The sequence below is a fragment of the Suncus etruscus genome, chromosome 11 (assembly GCF_024139225.1).
Source record: "Suncus etruscus isolate mSunEtr1 chromosome 11, mSunEtr1.pri.cur, whole genome shotgun sequence".
In the NCBI taxonomy this organism is placed as follows: Eukaryota; Metazoa; Chordata; class Mammalia; order Eulipotyphla; family Soricidae; genus Suncus; species Suncus etruscus.
Genome location: NC_064858.1, coordinates 21,149,897 through 21,172,932, shown reverse-complemented (window position 1 = coordinate 21,172,932; position 23,036 = coordinate 21,149,897). Strand labels below are relative to the sequence as shown.

The following is a 23,036-nucleotide window of genomic DNA, read 5'->3' as shown; positions in this document are numbered from 1 at the left end:
CTGGAACTGATCGTCCTCATTTTTAGTCAGTGCTTGCTTTTAACATCCTATTTAAAGGCTTCCTTTTTAAACATGTTAACTTGATAAAGGAAGGAAGAAATACTAAGTTCTGGTATTAATACTTGTCACAACTTTTTGTGGAGATCTATAAAGCAGTAATCAATACAGGTTACTGACTTCTTCAAAAATCCTTGCAGAATGATCATCAAATATTGGTACAGACCCCAAAGCAAGGAAATTCCAGTCAGCTTTACTTTATGAGTCCTCAGACCTCTTTTTTTCTCATTGGTACATACATGCTCTCAATGCAGTTAAACAGTCTACATAATCAACAATCTACATATAGAGATATTCATGGAATTCCCTCAGTCTTCCTGCTCAATATTTGTTTGCCTAAATATGGCTCGAGATTCCTTTTAACATGATTATTATATTGGTTATTATTATAATAACAGTATTATTTTGTGGGACCTAAGGTTGAACTCAGGGCCTCACAAATACAAAGCAAGTACCCTGCTGCTGAGCTATATCTTCAGCCCCTAGACTGGTGTGTTTAGTCAGTTCCATAAACTAAAAGATTTTTAGCAATTCCACTCAACATTACCCACTTTTCCCCCCATTTTTATCCCAGTTGTCAACACAATGGTGGATACTTAATTTGGTTTTATTTTCAAGTTCTCCTATTAACTTTTATTGGTAAAGTTGTTTCTATATATACATATGATCTTAAAATACTTTAGTGCTTTCTTTGAAGAAATGACAAACTATAAAAGCAGACATCAATTTAATTCTTTTGAATTTACTTTAAATTTGGACTACAACAGGATAGGGAAAATATTGTTTGTATATGCTCTCAAAACTCCTTTCTGCCTTATCTGTTCATCTCACCCTTCTGGCAACTGCTAGTCTTTTTTCTATCTCCATATTTTCCCTTTCTAGAATAGCAGATAGTTTGAACTTTATTTAAAAAAAAAAAGCTTCTTCAGATTGATTTCATTAACATACTAATATACATGTAAGTTGTCATCCTATTTTGGTATGGGTTAATAGTTCATTTCTTTTTAGCGTTGCATAATATCCGTTGTCTAGATATACCAATTTATTTACCCATACATTTATTAAAGTTTTTCTTTAACTGCTTCCACATTTTTGATAATTGTGGTTAACACTACTAGAACATCTGTGTGCAGTTTTTTGTATAAACATAAACTTTCAGGTTTATACTGATAGCAGGTTATCAGTGCTACCAATTGATAGCAGTTGCTCAATCATATAGTACATTGATGTTGTAACAAAACATAAAATTGCTTCCAAAGTAGATATCTCATTGTATTATTCTCTTAATTTTCTACCGACTAACTTCCATTCTGTCTCTTTAGTTACCCCTAACTAACTGTATGGGAACCTTGGGAATGATGTTTCTCAAACTAAAGTGAATTTTTGCATTGCTACCAGCAGTGAATAAATTTCCTGTTTGTTCTTCATCTTTATCAGCATTTTAGAATTTCTCCACCTATGTTCACCAGAGATAATATTTTGTCTTCTAATACCTTGGTTTGGGTCAGTAATAACTTCTTAGAATAAGTTAAGCAGTTTCACTGCCTCTCAATATGCATAGCTTTTGACCACTAAAATTTAATGTAGGCAAAGGCCTCCATGATTTTAGGATATATAAGATCTTTAGTTTGGCATACTGCGTGGAATAGATTTTTTAATGTATATGTTTATAATGTATTTGCATATATACTTTAATGCTTCTGTTTAGAGTTCTCCAACCATTTACAGTCTTCTTTATTTAGAGAAATCTGGATATATAATAGAAAATTAGACTTTTTTTTCATTCAAATGTGGTGATACCTATATAGTAAATAAAGAGGTAAGTCATTTGGCTAGGTCATACCAATGGAATTTTTGTATGATAATCATCAGCATTTGATTTACCACACACCACTTAGGTTACTTAATTCTTCCATTCTCTTGAATAATGTCATTTCTTTACATTAAAACATGAAGGAAACATTTCAGTGCATTGACTGATTTTCCTTGATGAATTGGGTCCTCCATTAATGCACTATAGTAAGCAAAAGAGCAGACAGAGGTCTTGACAATGTTTTGCTACTTGATATGGCATTGCAGGGACATCATAATTGCTTGGGACACTGATGAATAACCTTTTCTTCTAAAATATTATTCCTTCATGTTCATCAATCATACTTTTTGTAGGTTTTTAATGTTTTAGTAGTTATGCACTTGGCAAAGATATTAAATATTAAGATCATGGGTCCAGAGAGATAGCATGGAGGTAAGGCATTTGCCTTGCATGCAAGAAGGACGATGGTTCGAATCCTGGCATCCCATATGGTCCCCCGAGCCTGCCAGGAACAATTTCTGAGCAGAGAGCCAGGAGTAACCCCAGAGCGCTGCTAGGTATGACCCAAAAACAAACAAACAAAAAACAAAAAAATATATATTCAAATCATTAGTTTCTTCTGATCTAAGATCAGAGCAAGATGAGTTTCTTGCTCACCTAAAAAAATATATATGTATATATACACATGTATCTAACATTGTGTTGGAATGCATATTGTTTTTTCCAGAAGTAATTTGTGGCATTGTAGTATATGTGCTATTAAAATCATGTGGAAAACATGAAGACTCAATATAAATATATACATATATTTGTGTATGTCCATAATCTTTGATTAAACAGCAGAATCAGTATAGAGTCTCTTAGAAATTAAACTTACTTTTTAACTATAATACTAATATTATTAGGAACTTTCTATTTATTTACAAACAATAAATTAGTTTGATTAGACAAAATTTTATTTTCTTAAATGGGTTGAATTTTTTGAGTTTCCCTCTCATTTTTTACTCTTCTGGTCTGTATATGGTTAATACTGTGTTGCAAAGGAAGATAACATCTGCATATGTGAATGTTCAGTTTATTAGCATAAATTGATATTATTTACATTTTATCATTTATACGCCCCTAAGCTATTACAAAAACTATATTCATGGTTGCTTTACATCTCCATCCAAGTTAGTATTCTCAACATTCTGCTAATTTTTAAATTTTCAGAAATTTTAAAGTTCTTGAGGTTATGCTCTAAAAATTCAACTTTGTTCCTATTATAATAGTAGACGTCAAAATTTTTAACCTTTATTAGTGAGAGTTTTTAGTTGCCTCCTGCGAACAGAAACTAGAAATAATGACCTAAGGAGATCAAAAGATAAGCACTTTAGAGAGAGTTCAGAAGCTTATTAACAACTAAAATTACAATTCTCTGTCTTATAATTATTTTGTCTTTAGCACTGAAATAATCAATAATCAAGATGGCAGCTGGAGCTCCAGTAAACACATATGTAATAAGGAGACAGGAAAGTACAAGAACTAAAAAATGGGCAAAGAATTTGGAGCAGGTTTCTATGTCACTGTGAGATTCAGGATATCATGCCCAGTAATTTCTGCTGTGCCTCTTCAGCTACTGCTCTCTGGGAGTTTGGGGATTGTGTTTCCGGGAAAAGTCATACTGCCTCTAGAACTAAAATGGACTTTTACTGATAAAGATGATGAGCATTGGAGATGCATCTACCAGGCTTTGCCTTGCTGAGTTCTATTTCCTTTCTTGGTAGGTTTTTTGTGGTATTTTTCAGCAACTATTTGAGTCAGTGCTGGTGCCAATTTTAGGCAACAATATACAAATATCTTTACTTGTTTACAAGGGTGAAGGATGATAGGCTTTTCTTCTATTCCTACATCCTTCTTGAAGACAACAAGGGATTTTAAGAGGACTGACAGGGTATTTTCCCACATGGTTCCCTTGGTAGGATAAATCTGCATTTAAATATGCCAGACAGATGGTATTGATTTTAAGGCATCAGATTAAGTATACACTATAAAGTCCTGAATAATGAGGAAGAGAACAGCCCTATTTATTTTACAAAGAGAAAAAAGCCCTATCTATTCACACTAACTTCCCTTTGATTAAATAATGTGTGTTCCATAGGCTCAATATTGGGTACTGAGAATTTCCTACATTTGGGGATATATCACAGCAGTGAAGCAGCTGATATGTGTATACTCAGCCCTGTCTAGCCAATAGTGAGAATGTGAAGGTAAAGAAGTCAAGTGTATCCTAGCTCCAAAAGTGCAAGAGGGTCAAGGAAGACCCCATACTATATGCCTTTATATCTTCCCTTTCTTTTATTACAGATCAAGAAGGTAGAAGGCTACACATTTCCTATAGATATACTAGGTTTTTTAAGGAAATTATTTCTTGTATGTGTAGCATGCTAATATTTCTTTAAATGCTTTTGCTGCATTTTTAGGGGACCATCTGTATGATAATACAAACTTTCCAAACCACTGGTTAGGAAGAGAAGATAATTATACATGTTAATGATTGCATCAAGGGCTTTTGGCATCTTGACAGGTTTTTGTACTAGTCTATGCAATGCCAAAACCCCCTACATATTTATAACAAAACAGATATTGTGCCAGGGCCGCCAGTCATAACTGAAATTCTTATCTCTGAGACAGTGTAGTAGTTTGGTTTATTAGTTTGTGCCATACACACCTGTATCTGAATCCTGCCCCTTTCAATTGGGCAAGTAATAACCTTGCAAAGCCTCAATGGCTTGTTCATAAAGTCATGAAAATTCAAATGAGATAACATGCACTAGATATTCCTCATTGACTCCCTGCCTTTTTTTTCTTCATTTTCAAGTACTTTATTAATTCTGTTGGTTAGTTTTTCAAGAAGTTGTCATAAACATTATTTCATGCCAAAGCAATATGTTAAAATGAGATGTGACTACAATACTTCAAATTATATTTTTATATAATAGTGCTGTATTTAGTGTATCACTGTTTAAAAAAATTTTTTATAAATCTTTATTTAAGCACAATGATTACAAGCATTTTGTAGTTGAGTTTCAGTCATAAACAGAATACCCACTTCACCAGTGCAACATTCCCACCACTAATGGTCCCCTCTTTCCCCAACCCTATCTGTATTTATGACAGGCATTCTACTGCTCTCATTCTTTAACATTATCATGCTAGTTGTTAGTGTGGTTATATCCCTAACAGCGTTCACACTCTTTGTGGTGAGCTTCAAATTGTGAGCCCATCCTGCCTAATTGTCATTTTCTACTCTGAGTGCCAGGGCTGGTCCTCATAAAAGGGAAGTATAAAGGATTGTGGCATCTGCTATGAGTTCTCTTTTATTACTGTACTCTTTCTTGTTCTCATTCTCTCTGGATAGCGTTCTCTTTGAGAAAGTTGGTCTCCATATCATCAGCCCTATAGGAAGACTCACAGGAGTTCTCTTGAAAGTGATAATGTTGAGGCTCATTGGCAGCCAGTAACTGAATAGAAACAGACCCTGCACCAGACCCCAACCCCAAGCAGACCCTGCCCCAAGCTGAACACTAGGATGCTCAGGCAATAACCACAATCAACAGCTAGTTTGTATCTCAGTAGACCATCATCAACCAAAGACCCTCAGAGAAATGATGCCCAGTTCCCAACTCACAAAAACTCTGAGATGATATTTGTGTTAATGTCATTGTTGCTATTGATGTTTTGTCTTAAACCAGTAGGTTTGGGAGATTGGTTATGTAGTAATAATCACTAAGCATACGGTCTCACCTATGCAGAGCAAGTGTGAAGGTAAACAAATGCAGAAAACATTATTCTCATAACAAAGGAAAAGAAAATAAGTCCAGTGTTATAGGATTATTCACCATGCATTAGAAATCACTTGTAACATAGAATCAAGTAAACCTCATGGATGATGTTTTGTAGACTGAAAGATTTAGCACAAACTATAGCAATAATCAATAAACTTTATCAGTAAGGAGACAGAAATCCAAGAATAATTCTTCCTACTTCAAAATATAATGGGGCTCTAGTGACAGTATAGCAGGTGTGGTTCTTGCCTTGCATACAGCTGGCCAAGTTCTATTCCCAGCACCCCATATGGTCCCCTGAACTTGCTAGGAGTGATCCCTGAGCACAAAGTAAATCCTGAACACTACCAGAGGTGGCCCCCAAAAAACAAAACATAGTAAACAAAAAAGATAATTTAACTGATGTTTAAATTGACAAAAGTAAAAAAATGGAGTAAAATGTTAGAAAATATTCTATTGACACATTTATAAAATCTTTAAAATTTGAATTGAGAATCCTATAAGAATTTATTTTCTACTGAACTTTGAGACTTTATGTAATTCCGTTTCTAAAAAAACCATCCTACTGATTAAAATATTTACCCTAGGGCCCGGATAGCACAGCGGCGTTTGCCTTGCAAGCAGCCGATCCAGGACCAAAGGTGGTTGGTTCAAATCCCGGTGTCCCATATGGTCCCCCATGCCTGCCAGGAGCTATTTCTGAGCAGACAGTCAGGAGTAACCCCTGAGCACCGCTGGGTGTGCCCCCCCCCCAAAAAAAATATTTACCCTAGCCTATATGTTGAAAATAAAATAATGCACAAAAGATTATTCATTCTTTTGGAGCATGTAACAAATTATCATGAAAACTTTATAAGGAATGTAAGATTAAAATCAGTAAGTCTGCCTTGTCAGAATCAATTCATCTTGTATTTGAGACACATTCTGTAACCATGTTCTAGAAAATAGGGTATGGAAAACAGTTATAAGGAAATATAGACTTATATATGGGCCAAAGCCCCATTAAAGTATTTCTCTGCAACAGTTATCTAATTTTTCCTACCTCTTTGAAATTTTCCTAACCCCCAATATTTTTTTCTTTCTTTAAAATTTATTTTAGTTTTTATTACTTTTCGGCTTTAGAGCCACACCTAGCAGTGCTGAGGGATCACTCCTGGCAGGGGTTGGGGCCAAGGATCAAATCTGCATCAGCCATATATATGCAAAGCAATTTTCTATCTGCTGTACTATTGCTTCTGGCCCTATATCCAGAATATTTTTAAGTTGTTTTGAGTTTTTTTAGTTTTCATTGAAAATCATCAAAATTAGAAGTGGAACAGTTGTTTTAACTAAAAGTATACTGCCTGAGTCAAGTAGAAATAAAATTCTCACTTACTATACAGTCAACCCTCTTCTAGTTAGCTGCTACTGTTTAAAGCATCATAGAGTAGAATTGTATCCTGAGGTACATCTGCATAACAGTCTGAAATACAGATTGGTCTATTCTTCCTAGAGGGTTCAATGAAGAGCAAAATTGAGTTTTCCTGTTTCCCAGTGGATTCTGTGTCAGATTGAGATTTAAAGGGACAACAAAGGGCTTGAGATAATATAGGGACTAACTGACCTTGCATGTGGCTGACCCCAGTTTTAATTCCTGGTACTACCTATACTCCACTAAGCCCCACCAAGAGTGATGGAGAGAACAAAGCTAGGAGGAAGCCTTGAGGCTGCTGGATATGCCCCTATTACTCCCCCAACAGGCAAAACTTAGAACTTTGCGAACATATAGAATTTAGATGGTTCAGAAAGTTTCCTTACCCTATGACATACTTAACAAAATAGAGCAATAAACACTGTTCTTTAGTTGTGGCCTAGATGGTTAAAAACTCTTTACAACCTATTTTTCAGCTTCTCCAAACTAGCATTGACTTATCTCGTGTATGCTGGAAAGTTATGCATCTTTTTACATGCTGACATTTTAACAATATATATGTAATTTCATAGAGTTAAAATATACTTTGAACATGAAATGTATTCCCAAAGAGAAAAGGATTTGAGAACTTTTGACTAAACTGTCATGGCTAATATTCTGTGAATGAGCGTTCTGATAAATACAGGTTTTGTCTACATTTTCTACAAGGTCAAAATTGAGATGTCTTCCTATATTTTCAATTTGTTTGGTGTCTAGAAAAGTTCTACAGAGAATTTGATTTGTGAAGCATTTTCCAAAGCATACGTACAAACATGCGCGCTCACACACACACACACACACACACACACACACACACACACTTCAAAATTTTATTTTATTTTTAAAGCGATTCATTGATTGATTGGGGGGCGCACCTGGCTTTGTGTTCAGAAATCGATCATAGCAGGCTCAGGGGACCATATGGGATGCCAGGAATCGAACCAGGTCTGTCCCGGGTTGGCCGTATGCGAATGCTTTACCGTTGTGCTATCTCTCCAGACCCACAGTTCAAGATTTTCAAAGCTCTCAGGATATTATACTATTGCCATTTTAGCAATACACAGTGGTGAGTTTTATAGAGAAAAAAATCTCATGAATGTAGCATTTCCCAAACTCACAAACTTTTCCTTCTTTATATTTTGAAGGTCTCTATTCATCTATGCTCAGTGGCCCCTGTCAGTGATATCCAGCCATCTGTGCAGCCCTGACTATTAAGAGATCCAACAGTACTGTGTTGCTTGGACACAGGCTGAACTTGGGGTCTGATGTAGTGCCCTCCAATATATGAAATGTCTGATCCATCCCTTTGAGCTATCCCCTCAGCCTTCCTTTATTTTTAAACAGAATGTGTGTTACAGAAGTGGTATTTTGTAGAGCCTATGTGGAAAATTCTTCTTTTTAACAAAAGAGCCTCAGCAATCTAGAAAACTCAATAATTTCCTGGGCCTGCTATATGAAGAACTAACAAACGAGATGGTTTAAGAAAACAGATATTTGTTCTCTCACATTTCTGAGGTTAAAATCTAGAATCAAACTCCATCCTTGTGTGTCCAGTCTGCCTAGGTCTCTCTGGCTCTTGGTCCCTTAGTTCACAGCCACCATTACCAGAGTGTGCTCTTTTCTCTGTGTCTCTCCTCTAAAAGGACATCAGTAACTGGAGTCACAGGCCATCATCACAGATTCCAGCATCATCTAAGTTTTTTTTTTATTACAATACAGAACATGTCACAGGTTTGTGAAATAGACTAAATTTCCCTGTACTTATCTTTTAGATAGGTTTTAGATTATGTGCTGCTGAGAGCACTTAAGATTCATCATGATTTTATCTGTAGAAACATCACTTCCACTCACTTCCACTCAAAGGCAATAGGGTGAGGGTTTGGAACCTATCTCTTGTGGGGACATAGTTTAGGCCACTATAATTTTCTAGGAAACTTCACATCCATTACTCCTGTCCCAACTGTGTGATGGAGTGCCCAGTCTGAAGATTTCCAACCTCCTTTTATTAATTTCAGTCATTCCTTTACAGTCAGACTATGCTTTGAATGCCCTCTGCATGCTAATGATTTCAAAATCTGTTCTTGAACCCACGGACTCTCCCCTGAACTTCTGTTATAACCATTACCTCTTGACATATCTTCCAGCATTAGATTACCATGTCCAAACCAAACTCTATTTTATCTCTGCCCAAGTCACACCAGCCTCAGTCCTTGCTTCAGTAACTGACTCTCATTCTAATATTCCTTTCTTTTATTCTTTCCTCTGTGCTTTCAATCCAACAGCAAAGAAAGTCAGTCTTCTCTCAGACTCCCAAATATGAAGCTTCTACTGCCAGCTGTCTGGCAGTAACAGGTGTGAGATTTCTTCAGATTCTAGAAAATTCTCCACGGTCTTCCTTACTCAAACTGCTCTTCCTGGCTAGCCAGCCACCACATACTTTTCTGATCTTCTCTCTCTTTTCCTGATGTTCTCTTGGCTCTCTCTGCTCAAGTCTCAGTAAACTTACTGATAGATGTCAGTCAAGCCATGTTGAATTTTTCTCTTGCAGCTTCATCTGGCTTTCGATTCTCTTTCCCTAAGTTTTTACAGTGTCTTTCCTCTCTCATTCTTTCAAGTCTCTTAATTGCCACCTTTCTCCGTGTGGTCCTCTCTAATCATCTTGCCCCAAAGAGCTGCTGACTCTGTCTAGTGCTTCATCCCACTTCATTGTTTTTAATAGCACCGATTTCCACTTTGAAATTAAAGCCACAAGAGAGGGGGAGAACAAAGCCCCACTCTTCAAGGGGCAATGCAAGTCGAGCGCTTTGCCAAAATTCTTCTTGCCTCAATAAAAGATAATAAGGTCATGCCTAATAAAACAGAAACTGTTGAAATTCCAAATTTTGCCAAGAATATCAGTTCAATGTGCTTGTTTCAAAGAGAGGAATTCATCATCTTTGTGAGAGAAATGTCCCAACTCTTCTCCTCACAGACAGTATGTTCCAAACCCAGGGGGAAAAAAAAGCCAAATTGGAAGTTAAAGTCTGTAATAAATCAGTCTCTTCCTTACAGAATCTCAGTATCACTTCATTGCTCCTCAAAGTGTTGAGTTCATTATTTCATGAACCCTTGCCTCTGACTGTTCTGGAGAGCATAGTGGCAAATGTGACATCATCCTCTAGCTGCTAAAGCCCAAAGCCAGTCTGTCCAGCATCTCTGATTGCATAGTGACCACTAACATGAGCACAAGACAGTGCATCATTTGTTTAAATAATGAGCTGTCAGGCCGGAGTGATAGTTCAGTGGGCAGAGCACTTGCCTTGCACATAGCTGACCTGGACTTCTGAGCATCACTAGGAGTGATTCTTCAATGCAGAGTTGGGAATAAATCCCTAAGTACTGCTAGGTGTGTCCCCATCACCGCCCAAAATAAAACAAGTGTCAAACTCTGTGTATATGGTCATGCTTTGAAAAACTTATCAAGTGTTTACTTGAAATATGATTATTAGTAACAGTGACAGGTTGGATGCTGATCTTCAGCTGAAAACCATTTGTTTACAGAAACTGAACAGACTTCACACTCATGCACCTACCAAATCTGACTTATGCTTGAAGTAGTATTCCAGATGACATTCTTTGGCTTAGAAAATTTCTAAAAGATACATAGCTACACTTCCAGCTCACTTCATGAAGCTCACCACAAAGAGTGGTGAGTGCAGTTATAGAAATAAATACACAGAGAACTACCATAATCATGTGAATGAATGAGGGAACTGGAAAGCCTGTCTGGAGTACAGGTGGAGGTGGGGTGGGATGGAGGGAGATTTGGGACATTGGTGGTGGGAATGTTGCACTGGTGAAGGGGGGTTTCTTTACATGACTGAAACCTAATCACAATCATTTATGTAATCAAGATGTTTAAATAAAGAAAAAAATATTTTTAACAAAAAATACATAGCTGAGGTACACAAATCTCTTGAATAATTTTAATTATATCATTGATAATAGTAAATTTCAGAAGTAATCCATGTTGTCTATAATAAAATTAAAAATAATATCCTATGGTCCCCTGAGCCTGCCAGGACTAATCTCTGAGCACAGTCAGGAATAAGCCCTACTACTGCTGCTATGGTCAGAAAAAAAAAAATAAGAAGAAACTGCTCCTTTCATGTACTCCTATGGTACTGACAAATCCATAATCTACATATGGAAAACAACTAAATTTAAAATATGAAAATCTAGGGTTGGAGTGATAGCACAGCGGTAGAGCATTTGCCTTGCATATGGCCAACCAAGGACTGACCCAGATTCGATCCCCAGCATTTCATGTGGTCCCCCAAACCTTCCAGGAGCGATTTCTGAGAGCAGAGCCAGGAGTAACCCCTAAATGCTGCCAGATGTGGTCCAAAAGAAAACAAAACAAAAATAATAATTATTAAATAAAATATGAAAATCTTATGATGTGAAAATATCACTTGTTAGAATTTTCCCAAGATATGCCATTGAACATCTTTTATACATTTTATACAGATTGCATTTAGGATGTCAATTTCCTTGTTAACTTTAATAATAACAAAAAGGGCTGGAGTGATAGAACAAGTAGGTAGGGTACTGACCTCGTATGCCACTGATCCAGATTTGCTGAGCCAGGAAAAATCCTTGAACTTCATCAGGTGTCACCAAAAAACAAAGGGGAGGGCAGATATAAAATGATCTCTCAATGTGGAACCTAAAGAAGTATAAAAGGAAGCAACAAGTGGCCAAAGGCAAGTGAAGAGTTAGATGTCAGAACTGATCGAACTTAAGGGTGGGCCAATGAAAGGGGTTTCTGTGGTATTGTGTTCTATGATGTTATTTGCATGATAATAACTAGAAAAAAGTTTAGAATTACAGAAAAATGGACATAAATTTTATTCATTTATTAAGCTGAGTGAAATGAGTCAGAGGAAGAGGCATAGACATAGAATTTTCGCACTCATTTGTGGGATTAAAAAAAAGTCTGAGGGGCCGGTGAGGTGGTGCTAGAGGTAAGGTAAGCCTTGCAAGTGTTAGCCAAGGAAGGACTGCGGTTCGATCCCCCGGCGTCCCATATGGTCCCCCCAAGTCAGGGGCAATTTCTGAGCACTTAACCAGGAGTAACCCCTGAGCATCAAACAGGTGGCCTTAAAAAAAAAAGTCTGAAATAATGAAAGAGCAAAAACAGATATTAGAAAAGCAATCCCTTCACAATTGTGCCAAAGAAAATGTGCCTTGAAGTCAAGTAAAGAGTTGAAAGACCTATACAAAGAAAACTGTAAAACATTTGTTTAAGAAATTAAAGAGGACACAGGAAATAGAGACAAATACCCTGCTCATGGATTTGGAGGATAAATATCATTAAAATGGCATTTCCAAAGGATTGTACAGATTTAATGCAATCCCGCTAGGAATACTCATGACATATTTCAAAAAAAGTGGATCAAACATTCCTGAAATTCATTTGGAACAGTAAATGCCCTGAATAGTTAAAGCAATCCTTAGGAAAAAAGAAGATGGTAGGCAACATTTTTCCCAACTTTGAATTGTATTGCAAAGCAATAGTCATTAAAACAGCATGGTATTGGAACAAAGACAAACCCTCATATCAGTGAATAGACTTGAATATTCTGAGATTGAAATTAATCTTTGATTAAGGAGCAAAAAATACATAGTGGAGCAATGAAAACCTCTTCAACAAGTGTTGTTGGGAAAAATAGTCAATTAAAAGCAAAAATGTGAGCTCAGACCTCTCTTTAACACTGCACATGAAGGTCAAATCAAAAAGACCTTGATATGAGACCTGAAACCAGAAGGTACATAGAGGAAAACATAGGCAAGGGCTACATTAAACTGACAAGCTTCTGCACTTCAAAGGAAACAGTGACTAAGATACAAAGACCCCCCCCACAGAATGGTTGAAACCATTCACCTAATACCCATCCTATAAGGGGTTAATATCTAAGATACATACTGGAAGAACTTAACAAGAAAAAAAATCTAACACCATCCAAAAATGGGGTAAAGAAATGGAGACATTTCCTCAAACAAAGATGGCCAAAGGCACATGGAAAATGGTCCACATCACTAATCATCAGGGAATTGCAGATCAAAACACCAATAAGGTATTATATCTCACCATAAAGAATGACACACATCACAAAGACAAGAACAACCAGTGCTGGCATGGGTATGGAGAGAAAGGGACTGTTATTCACTACTGTTGAGAATGTCATCTAGTCTAGCCTTTCTTGAAAACAATATGTATATTCCTCAAAAAACTGGAAATTGAGCTTCCTTAAAGTATAGCAATCCTACTCTTAGGGATATACCTTACCGACACAAAAACGCAATGCAAAAATGTCCTCTGCACTCTTATGTTTATAGCAGCACTATTTCCAATAGCCAGAATTTGGAAGCATCCCAGGTGCCCGTCAACAGATGAGTGGCTAAAGAAACTGTAGTACATCTACACGATGGAATACTATGTAGCCTTTAGGAAAAATGAAGTCATGAAATTTGCTTATACATGGATGGACATGGAGATCATTATGCTGAGTGAAATAAAACAGAGAGGAATAAACATAGAATAATCTCATTCATCTCATTCATCATTCATCTATGGGGATATAAGGAAAATAAAAGAGTTTGGGGATGAAATCCCAAGACAATAAAAATGAGGATTAGGAAGCATGCTTGAGAATCTAGGAAGAGGAAAGAGGGTGTCAGTGTGGGTTAAAGGGAAACTGGGGACATTGATGGCAGGAAATGTGCGCAAGCAAAGATTATTGTACATAGTATGTGCCTACCTCAATCATGAGCAACTTTATCTGTGAAAAAAAACTATTATGAACTGTATTGTGACCACAGTGTTTAAATAAAAATAGTATAGTATTAATATCCAAAGACAGTAGAGACAAGGGCCAAGAGAAAAGACCAATCCATGGTAGGAAGCTTACCACAAATAACAGGGGAGTGAGATTAGGGCAGAGAAGGGACCACTGTGACAGTGGTAGTTGAGACTGATCATTCTGGACAAGAACTGAGTGCTGGAAGGAGATAAAGTAATATGCATGACACCCTTTCAGTAGTAATATTTCAAACCACAGTGTCAGAAGGCGAAAAAAAAAAAAAAGAGAAAAAAAAGAAAAGTATCTGCCACAGAGGCAGATAGGGGGGAAAGAAGTGGAGGTGGGAGGGAAACTGGGCACATTGATGACTGAAAATGTGCACTGGTGAAGGTCTTATAAATTGTCTGACTAAAACTCAAATGAAAAACTTTGTAACTGTGTGTCTTATGGTGATTCAATTAAAGAATCTGTCAAAAAAAAGTGAAACTAACTGTATATGTCCATCAATGAGAAGAGTGGCTAAACAGATTTTAGAATGTAAGTCCGCTTCTTAGAGATAGAGAAACTTTAATCATAGCTATAGTTGGAAACAGTAAAATCTATAGCAAGTATTTTTACCTATATTCAAATGCTTGAACACGTTCAAAAATTGACAGAAGGCCTAGGAGAGGACTTTTACTTCCCATTTAAGAGCATTTACTTCCCATAAGAGCATTTACTTGCTATGTGTGTGCCCCCATTTTGATCCCCAGCATGCTGAGTGCTTCCTGGAAGGATCCCACCAAAAAATAGTATAGAGAAATCAAAGAAATAGATTGGAACTAAGTATTGGTTCACACACTTCTATAGTGTGTGAATTTAGACCATGTACAAAACAATTTTTAAAAGAAACTATTTCTATTTTAGTATTTACATGTTAAAATGAAACTCTAAAGCTTCATTCAGCTTTAATTCCCACATATTTTATATTAGGATAAGCATGTTTTCATCCTTAGAATTTAAAGCCCCATCTGTGTCATTTTCTACTTACATTGCCTTTCTTATAAAGTTTAAATATGTATTGATTGATTCAGATACTCTTTTAGATGCTGAGGTACAATAGTTTGCAAGATGGGCAAAAAACTTGCTCACCTGGGGCATCTATTTTATTTTATTTTGATATTTTGGGCCACACCTGGTGGTGCTCAGGGGTTACTCCTGGCTCTGCACTCAGAAATCATTCCTGGCAGGATCAAGGGGATCATATGGATGCCAGGAATTGAACCCAGGTCCATCCCAGGTCATTCACGTGCATGGCAAATGCCCTACCACTGTGCTATTGCTCCGGCCCCAACAAGTATCTATTTTAATATACTGTGTTCTTATAACAGATTTGTAAGCAGAAGACACATGTTCATCTAAAGTTGCAATATGAGAGAACAAAACAAATACATAAATAAAAAGAACATATATCACATGTATAAGGTCTGTAAATAGACCAGAGAGTACAGAAGTTTAGGTGCTTACCTTATGGGTGACCAAACCTATCTCAGTCCTCAGGGCCACATTGTTCCATCAGCATTCCCAGGTCCCTAATGCCTCCTGAGTACCACAAGGAGACACCCGCAAGCATATATATCCTATTTAGATAATATATTAATGTTTCATGATATTATAATTGAAGGGAGTCTTGATTCTTTTTTTTTTTTTTTTTTTTTTTTTTTTTTTTTTTTTTTTTTTTTTTTTTTTTTTATAATTTTTTATTATGAATTATGAGAACAAAAGATGCAAAGAAAGAGGATAAGGTAAAGTTACAGTGGAAGGACAATCACCCATAACATAATTATCAGAAGAAGTCCCCTTGCTGATATCTTAACTTTGAATTTTCACCAAAAAAAGTTAAGATAAATAAAACAGAATCCATGTGCAATTACTTTTTCCCTCAAGTCCCCAGATTGTAGCACATTATAATATTTCTTAACAGCACACAAGGCAATCTAAAGCCATCAAGCTTACGTAACTCCTTAAACATTAGAGGCATAGTGTTTTTTACATTTCCATGTACATGCATATTAGCTTAAGTTAACCTCAAATTTTAAGTGGGTGTGTTTTAAGGATTAGAGTCAAAGGAGCACAGTAAAAACGGTGTTAGAGTGGCAATTGTTGTTTGCATAGGCCCACCAAAATATGAGAGGCATGGAAAGGAATAGCCTTGGCCTAAATACAAAGAGATCCTACCCCTGAAGTTTCCTGGCATAAGACCAGCTCTAGGCCTCAGGAAAGTTATCGTTCGCTCCAAGACATTGTCCGTAGCGCCAACACACTTATCACAGAGTCTCTGTTGTTGGTCTCATGTTTCTGTATTAAAGATTCTGGAATCTGCATGTCCTACATTGAAGTCATGATGAGGAGTGCCTTCTCGTTTCACTTCACCATGAAAGGGGAATGCAGGAAGCCCTGTCCTATAAGCAGGTTGTTGTTGTTGTTAAGTCTTCTCAGTGTTAAAGGAAGTCTCTTTTGAGCAGGACGATGTCTGAGCAGTGGTAGGGTCTTCCGTGGTAGAGGATTGCTTCCAGGTGATGTTATAGACAAACCTCACCATAAATGGGCAATACAGCAAGCCCTGTCCAGTAAACAGGTCATTGTTCTTGTTGTCTTCTCAGTGCTAAGGGATGTCTCTTTTGAGTAGATCGATGTCAGAGCAGCTGTAGGGTCGTCCCTGGTACAGGAATGCCTCCGGGTGATGTTATATACAACCTTGGATGTTTTGTAAATGTCTTCTGTAGATCAAGGGGTAAATGGAGAATGTCCATTCTTCTGAGGCCTGTGCCAGGTCTTTATGTCAATGTTCAGGGTGTAAGGTCTCATTGTACTACAAGATTTGTGTGTTCCCCTTTCTATTAGATAAGAACTTATTGGTATGTATAGTATTTTCCCATGTCAGTGTGCCTACGCAAACAAGATATAAAGCCACGTGGTGCTATCAGATATATGGGGGCATAAGAACATTTCCAACAAGACCCATGACTTGGTTCAAACATAAGTATTAAACTGAGGGATTCTTTCACACCAAATTCCATATTGAGCAGTTCACAAAGAGAAGATAAAAAAAAATGGGGGGGATCATCACTGTATAAGAAAGTATTTAGCAAAAGTTATAGCCGTCAAAGAAAACACGCATAAAATGTTGAAAAGATATGTGTCCTTTTTATGCCTTTTAAAATAGTTGTGTGGGTGTTAACTCTAGGGCACCACTTTGGTCTGTGAATTAGGACTCAAGAGTACTTAAGTTAGAAAGGGTAAAAAAGGAGTAATGATGATAGGAGTTAAAGAAGTTAAAGAGAAATATGAACTTATGAAGGGGTATGCAAAAGGGCAGAGTACAAAATGGACATTCTGCATACATAAAAACATAATTCAATGATAGTGAGTACTAGTAATGTTTCTTGTGAGAGTACTATTAATGTTTCTTGTGCGCGCGGGGGCAATAGCCCCCGCGCGATTTTGAAAATGTAGACTGGACAGAGATTACCAGTGCCAGCCAAACCTCCTCCTGCCTGACTCCCGGCTCCCAGGAAGGAGAGATCCTTCAAGAAGCTGGGAGAACAGAAGTTCAGAGCCCCACCCAGACCCTCCCTAAGGAGCCGCATGGATAGTGGGGGAAGGCCTAGGGTCCTTCAAGCTCCACCAAGGGACCCAACTCACCGGCTTGCCCAGGGGTGTGGCCCGGGGAAGCCCTGGAGATCTGGAGCAAGGCGGCAGAGGGGTGCTGGGGTTACCCAAATCCCGCACCCCCCCTAGGCCTGGCCAAGCAGGCCACCGGCATGGCGTGGGCCTGCCAAACCTCCTCCTGCCTGACTCCCGGCTCCCAGGAAGGAGAGATCCTTCAAGAAGCTGGGAGAACAGAAGTTCAGAGCCCCACCCAGACCCTCCCTAAGGAGCCGCATGGATAGTGGGGGAAGGCCTAGGGTCCTTCAAGCTCCACCAAGGGACCCAACTCACCGGCTTGCCCAGGGGTGTGGCCCGGGGAAGCCCTGGAGATCTGGAGCAAGGCGGCAGAGGGGTGCTGGGGTTACCCAAATCCCGCACCCCCCCTAGGCCTGGCCAAGCAGGCCTCCGGCATGGCGTGGGCCTGCCAAACCTCCTCCTGCCTGACTCCCGGCTCCCAGGAAGGAGAGATCCTTCAAGAAGCTGGGAGAACAGAAGTTCAGAGCCCCACCCAGACCCTCCCTAAGGAGCCGCATGGATAGTGGGGGAAGGCCTAGGGTCCTTCAAGCTCCACCAAGGGACCCAACTCACCGGCTTGCCCAGGGGTGTGGCCCGGGGAAGCCCTGGAGATCTGGAGCAAGGCGGCAGAGGGGTGCTGGGGTTACCCAAATCCCGCACCCCCCCTAGGCCTGGCCAAGCAGGCCACCGGCATGGCGTGGGCCTGCCAAACCTCCTCCTGCCTGACTCCCGGCTCCCAGGAAGGAGAGATCCTTCAAGAAGCTGGGAGAACAGAAGTTCAGAGCCCCACCCAGACCCTCCCTAAGGAGCCGCATGGATAGTGGGGGAAGGCCTAGGGTCCTTCAAGCTCCACCAAGGGACCCAACTCACCGGCTTGCCCAGGGGTGTGGCCCGGGGAAGCCCTGGAGATCTGGAGCAAGGCGGCAGAGGGGTGCTGGGGTTACCCAAATCCCGCACCCCCCCTAGGCCTGGCCAAGCAGGCCTCCGGCATGGCGTGGGCCTGCCAAACCTCCTCCTGCCTGACTCCCGGCTCCCAGGAAGGAGAGATCCTTCAAGAAGCTGGGAGAACAGAAGTTCAGAGCCCCACCCAGACCCTCCCTAAGGAGCCGCATGGATAGTGGGGGAAGGCCTAGGGTCCTTCAAGCTCCACCAAGGGACCCAACTCACCGGCTTGCCCAGGGGTGTGGCCCGGGGAAGCCCTGGAGATCTGGAGCAAGGCGGCAGAGGGGTGCTGGGGTTACCCAAATCCCGCACCCCCCCTAGGCCTGGCCAAGCAGGCCACCGGCATGGCGTGGGCCTGCCAAACCTCCTCCTGCCTGACTCCCGGCTCCCAGGAAGGAGAGATCCTTCAAGAAGCTGGGAGAACAGAAGTTCAGAGCCCCACCCAGACCCTCCCTAAGGAGCCGCATGGATAGTGGGGGAAGGCCTAGGGTCCTTCAAGCTCCACCAAGGGACCCAACTCACCGGCTTGCCCAGGGGTGTGGCCCGGGGAAGCCCTGGATATCTGGAGCAAGGCGGCAGAGGGGTGCTGGGGTTACCCAAATCCCGCACCCCCCCTAGGCCTGGCCAAGCAGGCCACCGGCATGGCGTGGGCCTGCCAAACCTCCTCCTGCCTGACTCCCGGCTCCCAGGAAGGAGAGATCCTTCAAGAAGCTGGGAGAACAGAAGTTCAGAGCCCCACCCAGACCCTCCCTAAGGAGCCGCATGGATAGTGGGGGAAGGCCTAGGGTCCTTCAAGCTCCACCAAGGGACCCAACTCACCGGCTTGCCCAGGGGTGTGGCCCGGGGAAGCCCTGGAGATCTGGAGCAAGGCGGCAGAGGGGTGCTGGGGTTACCCAAATCCCGCACCCCCCCTAGGCCTGGCCAAGCAGGCCTCCGGCATGGCGTGGGCCTGCCAAACCTCCTCCTGCCTGACTCCCGGCTCCCAGGAAGGAGAGATCCTTCAAGAAGCTGGGAGAACAGAAGTTCAGAGCCCCACCCAGACCCTCCCTAAGTAGCCGCATGGATAGTGGGGGAAGGCCTAGGGTCCTTCAAGCTCCACCAAGGGACCCAACTCACCGGCTTGCCCAGGGGTGTGGCCCGGGGAAGCCCTGGAGATCTGGAGCAAGGCGGCAGAGGGGTGCTGGGGTTACCCAAATCCCGCACCCCCCCTAGGCCTGGCCAAGCAGGCCACCGGCATGGCGTGGGCCTGCCAAACCTCCTCCTGCCTGACTCCCGGCTCCCAGGAAGGAGAGATCCTTCAAGAAGCTGGGAGAACAGAAGTTCAGAGCCCCACCCAGACCCTCCCTAAGGAGCCGCATGGATAGTGGGGGAAGGCCTAGGGTCCTTCAAGCTCCACCAAGGGACCCAACTCACCGGCTTGCCCAGGGGTGTGGCCCGGGGAAGCCCTGGAGATCTGGAGCAAGGCGGCAGAGGGGTGCTGGGGTTACCCAAATCCCGCACCCCCCCTAGGCCTGGCCAAGCAGGCCTCCGGCATGGCGTGGGCCTGCCAAACCTCCTCCTGCCTGACTCCCGGCTCCCAGGAAGGAGAGATCCTTCAAGAAGCTGGGAGAACAGAAGTTCAGAGCCCCACCCAGACCCTCCCTAAGGAGCCGCATGGATAGTGGGGGAAGGCCTAGGGTCCTTCAAGCTCCACCAAGGGACCCAACTCACCGGCTTGCCCAGGGGTGTGGCCCGGGGAAGCCCTGGAGATCTGGAGCAAGGCGGCAGAGGGGTGCTGGGGTTACCCAAATCCCGCACCCCCCCTAGGCCTGGCCAAGCAGGCCTCCGGCATGGCGTGGGCCTGCCAAACCTCCTCCTGCCTGACTCGGGAGTCTTGATTCTTGATGCAGTCTTTTTACATGAGATTGTTATATGTCCTACTTTTTTTTAAAATAACTTTCCGTTATTTTAAGTTTGCAGTGAAAGATGTGGGGGAGTTCATGTCAACTTGATTCAAATATCCTAAGTAACATTGTGAAATGGAATATATTTGATTTTCTTTTGAGGTCATCTCCTCTATAAACTTTAAATAATGCATTGTCATTGATTATTTTGCACCATGGACAAATTTTTAGAGCAGAAGAAAGTATTTTTGATATGATTATAATTCTTCACATCCAGAATGATCATTATGTGGCATTTGTTTCATCATATTAATCTGGTACATTAAAGTAATCCTACTAAAAATCGCAGGAAGACAAAGTTAGTTTCAATTATATCAAATATGTCTTAGAGTTCATCTTTCCTAAAAACTTTGTCATTGGAGTATTTGTTTTTCAATTTTTTATTTTGCTAACCTCTGTGCATTGCATAATTATTTTCTTGACTATGTGTATTTTCTATTTTGAATATTACATTTGTATGACCTTTGTATTTTATCTAAATAGTCTCTAAGAATTAGCATTTTACACTAAAATTGCTCTGGTAAAATATCTGATATTTCTCCAATAAAACAATACCTGCATGAGTTATAAAATTATAACTATAATTATCTCAATTTAGCAGATAGGCCAAAAATAGTGACAAGATTACAACTAAGTTCAGAGTCAAATCTCATCTGAAAAAAATTTTTTCTGAGTGGATTTAGTGGCAAATTGTTCTTCATTTCTCAACTAAGTAAATTTTTTTCTCTTTCTCTCCTAAAAAAAAATCAACAGCTTGATCAAGTCATCCGCCAAAGAAGCCTGTCCAGTTTGGAACTATTTCTTGCCTGTGCTCAAAAACAGTTAAGTGCTTTAATAGCCGCAGAACCAGTTGACGTTGAATAAAGAACACATGACAAGTCAACCAACACTGGCAATGGATAAAGCATTAGACCTCTCAAATAGATGTTTTGAATGATAAAGATGCTTTTCGTTTTCTTTTAAAACCTTGGAGAATTGATTTTTACTTCAATGGTAAACCAAAATAACATTTAATATGGGGAATATTAATTTATTTTTGTTCTTCTTTACAATTTACTATTTTATTAATAATTGTAGTGGCAGTAACGATGTGATCTGAAAACCGCTGAAAATTACATGATCAAAATTAAATAAATTTACAGTTTTTGTCAGCCTATTTATTACATTATTTTTGACAAAAGTTGTAAATATCTACTTATTGCTTCTTAATTATTCTTGATGCTGGTTGAAATTATATTTTTATTTTATTTTGAGGATAGAACAACAGATTTCAGAACCAACACTTTATCTTGATGATGGATATAACTATATTGGTCGTAGATATAACCACTTGGAGACAGAACATTGATGTAACAGAATCAATCTGGTATTATCAGACATTTCTGTGTTGGACCCACGTATTTTTATTGATTATAAGTACTAAACATTAAATTAACTCAATTTTGATCCATTGTACCACTTAAAGGGGGTATGTATAGAATATATGCTTATCTGTTATTTCCAGTCACCTCAAATCAATAAAAAAATTTTTTCTTATAAATCATACCATAAAGTTCATCTCCAGAAAGAAGAAATCATGAATTTATGTGAATTCAAGTTCAAATTTAAGAGATTAATTTTCTCCATGTACTTAATTTATAAGCTGTGTGCTTCAATACAAAATCATGAGTTTTTATACCAAAAATAAAATGGCATTAAAATATATCCAAAGATTTTGTTGTGTTATCTGAAATACTTTTACCTTCACAGATTTTGTACTTTTCTGAGATTTAGCTTTATAATAAAAAGCGCTCCAAAATCTTTTTGGTTATCTCTTTTATAATTATTTCTTTAAGCATTTTAATTAAACGTATATATTCACATATGTATTTAATATATATCTCCCCCAAATATTTACCAAGAATCTTTAAATTGTAATAAGTAATTTGTCTGTAAATAAAAAATTAAAATAAGCATGCCACTAACTTAAAATACAGCATATTAAAGGAAAGAAAAGTTTTTAATACAGGAACCAGCTAATAAAACAGTGCTTTAGTCGTTTAAATGTCTTTGAGGTAGGGAAGGGAGTTGGAGAGAGGTGTAGCCACACCTGACTATGATCAGGACTTAATCCTTGGAGACGCTTAGAAGATCTTGAATCAAGGTTGGCCACATGCAAGGAAAAGGCCTTACCCCTGTGCTATCTCCAGCCTAGTCATTTAAATTCAAAATCTGATGGCTTTTAAATTTGAAAATGAAGCATAAGAGGTCAATGACCTCAGATCCAGAGAGACCCAGATCCAGGTATAATGTAAATATTGAGATTATAATAGTCCACTTGTCTTTCTTTCACCCTTTCCACCAAGACTGACTTATTCCATTTGGAATATTCCACTTGGCTAGTGACTATCAGTGCACATCACTATCTCAAATCATTTAGCATAAAGAAATATTGATTGGTTTGTTACTAGCTGC

The 23,036-nt window shown here is 39.7% G+C and overlaps 1 protein-coding gene across 1 annotated transcript in view; it reads left to right on the top strand.

Moving 5' to 3' along the window:
- CCDC91 (coiled-coil domain containing 91) overlaps positions 1 to 21,966 on the top strand; it is a 258,097-nt gene extending 236,131 nt beyond the window's left edge. The window contains 1 exon segment of the mRNA XM_049783896.1: positions 21,336 to 21,966. Coding sequence (XP_049639853.1) covers positions 21,336 to 21,446 — 111 coding nt within the window. The 3' untranslated portion in view covers positions 21,447 to 21,966.
- The last annotated feature ends 1,070 nt before the right edge of the window (positions 21,967 to 23,036 follow it).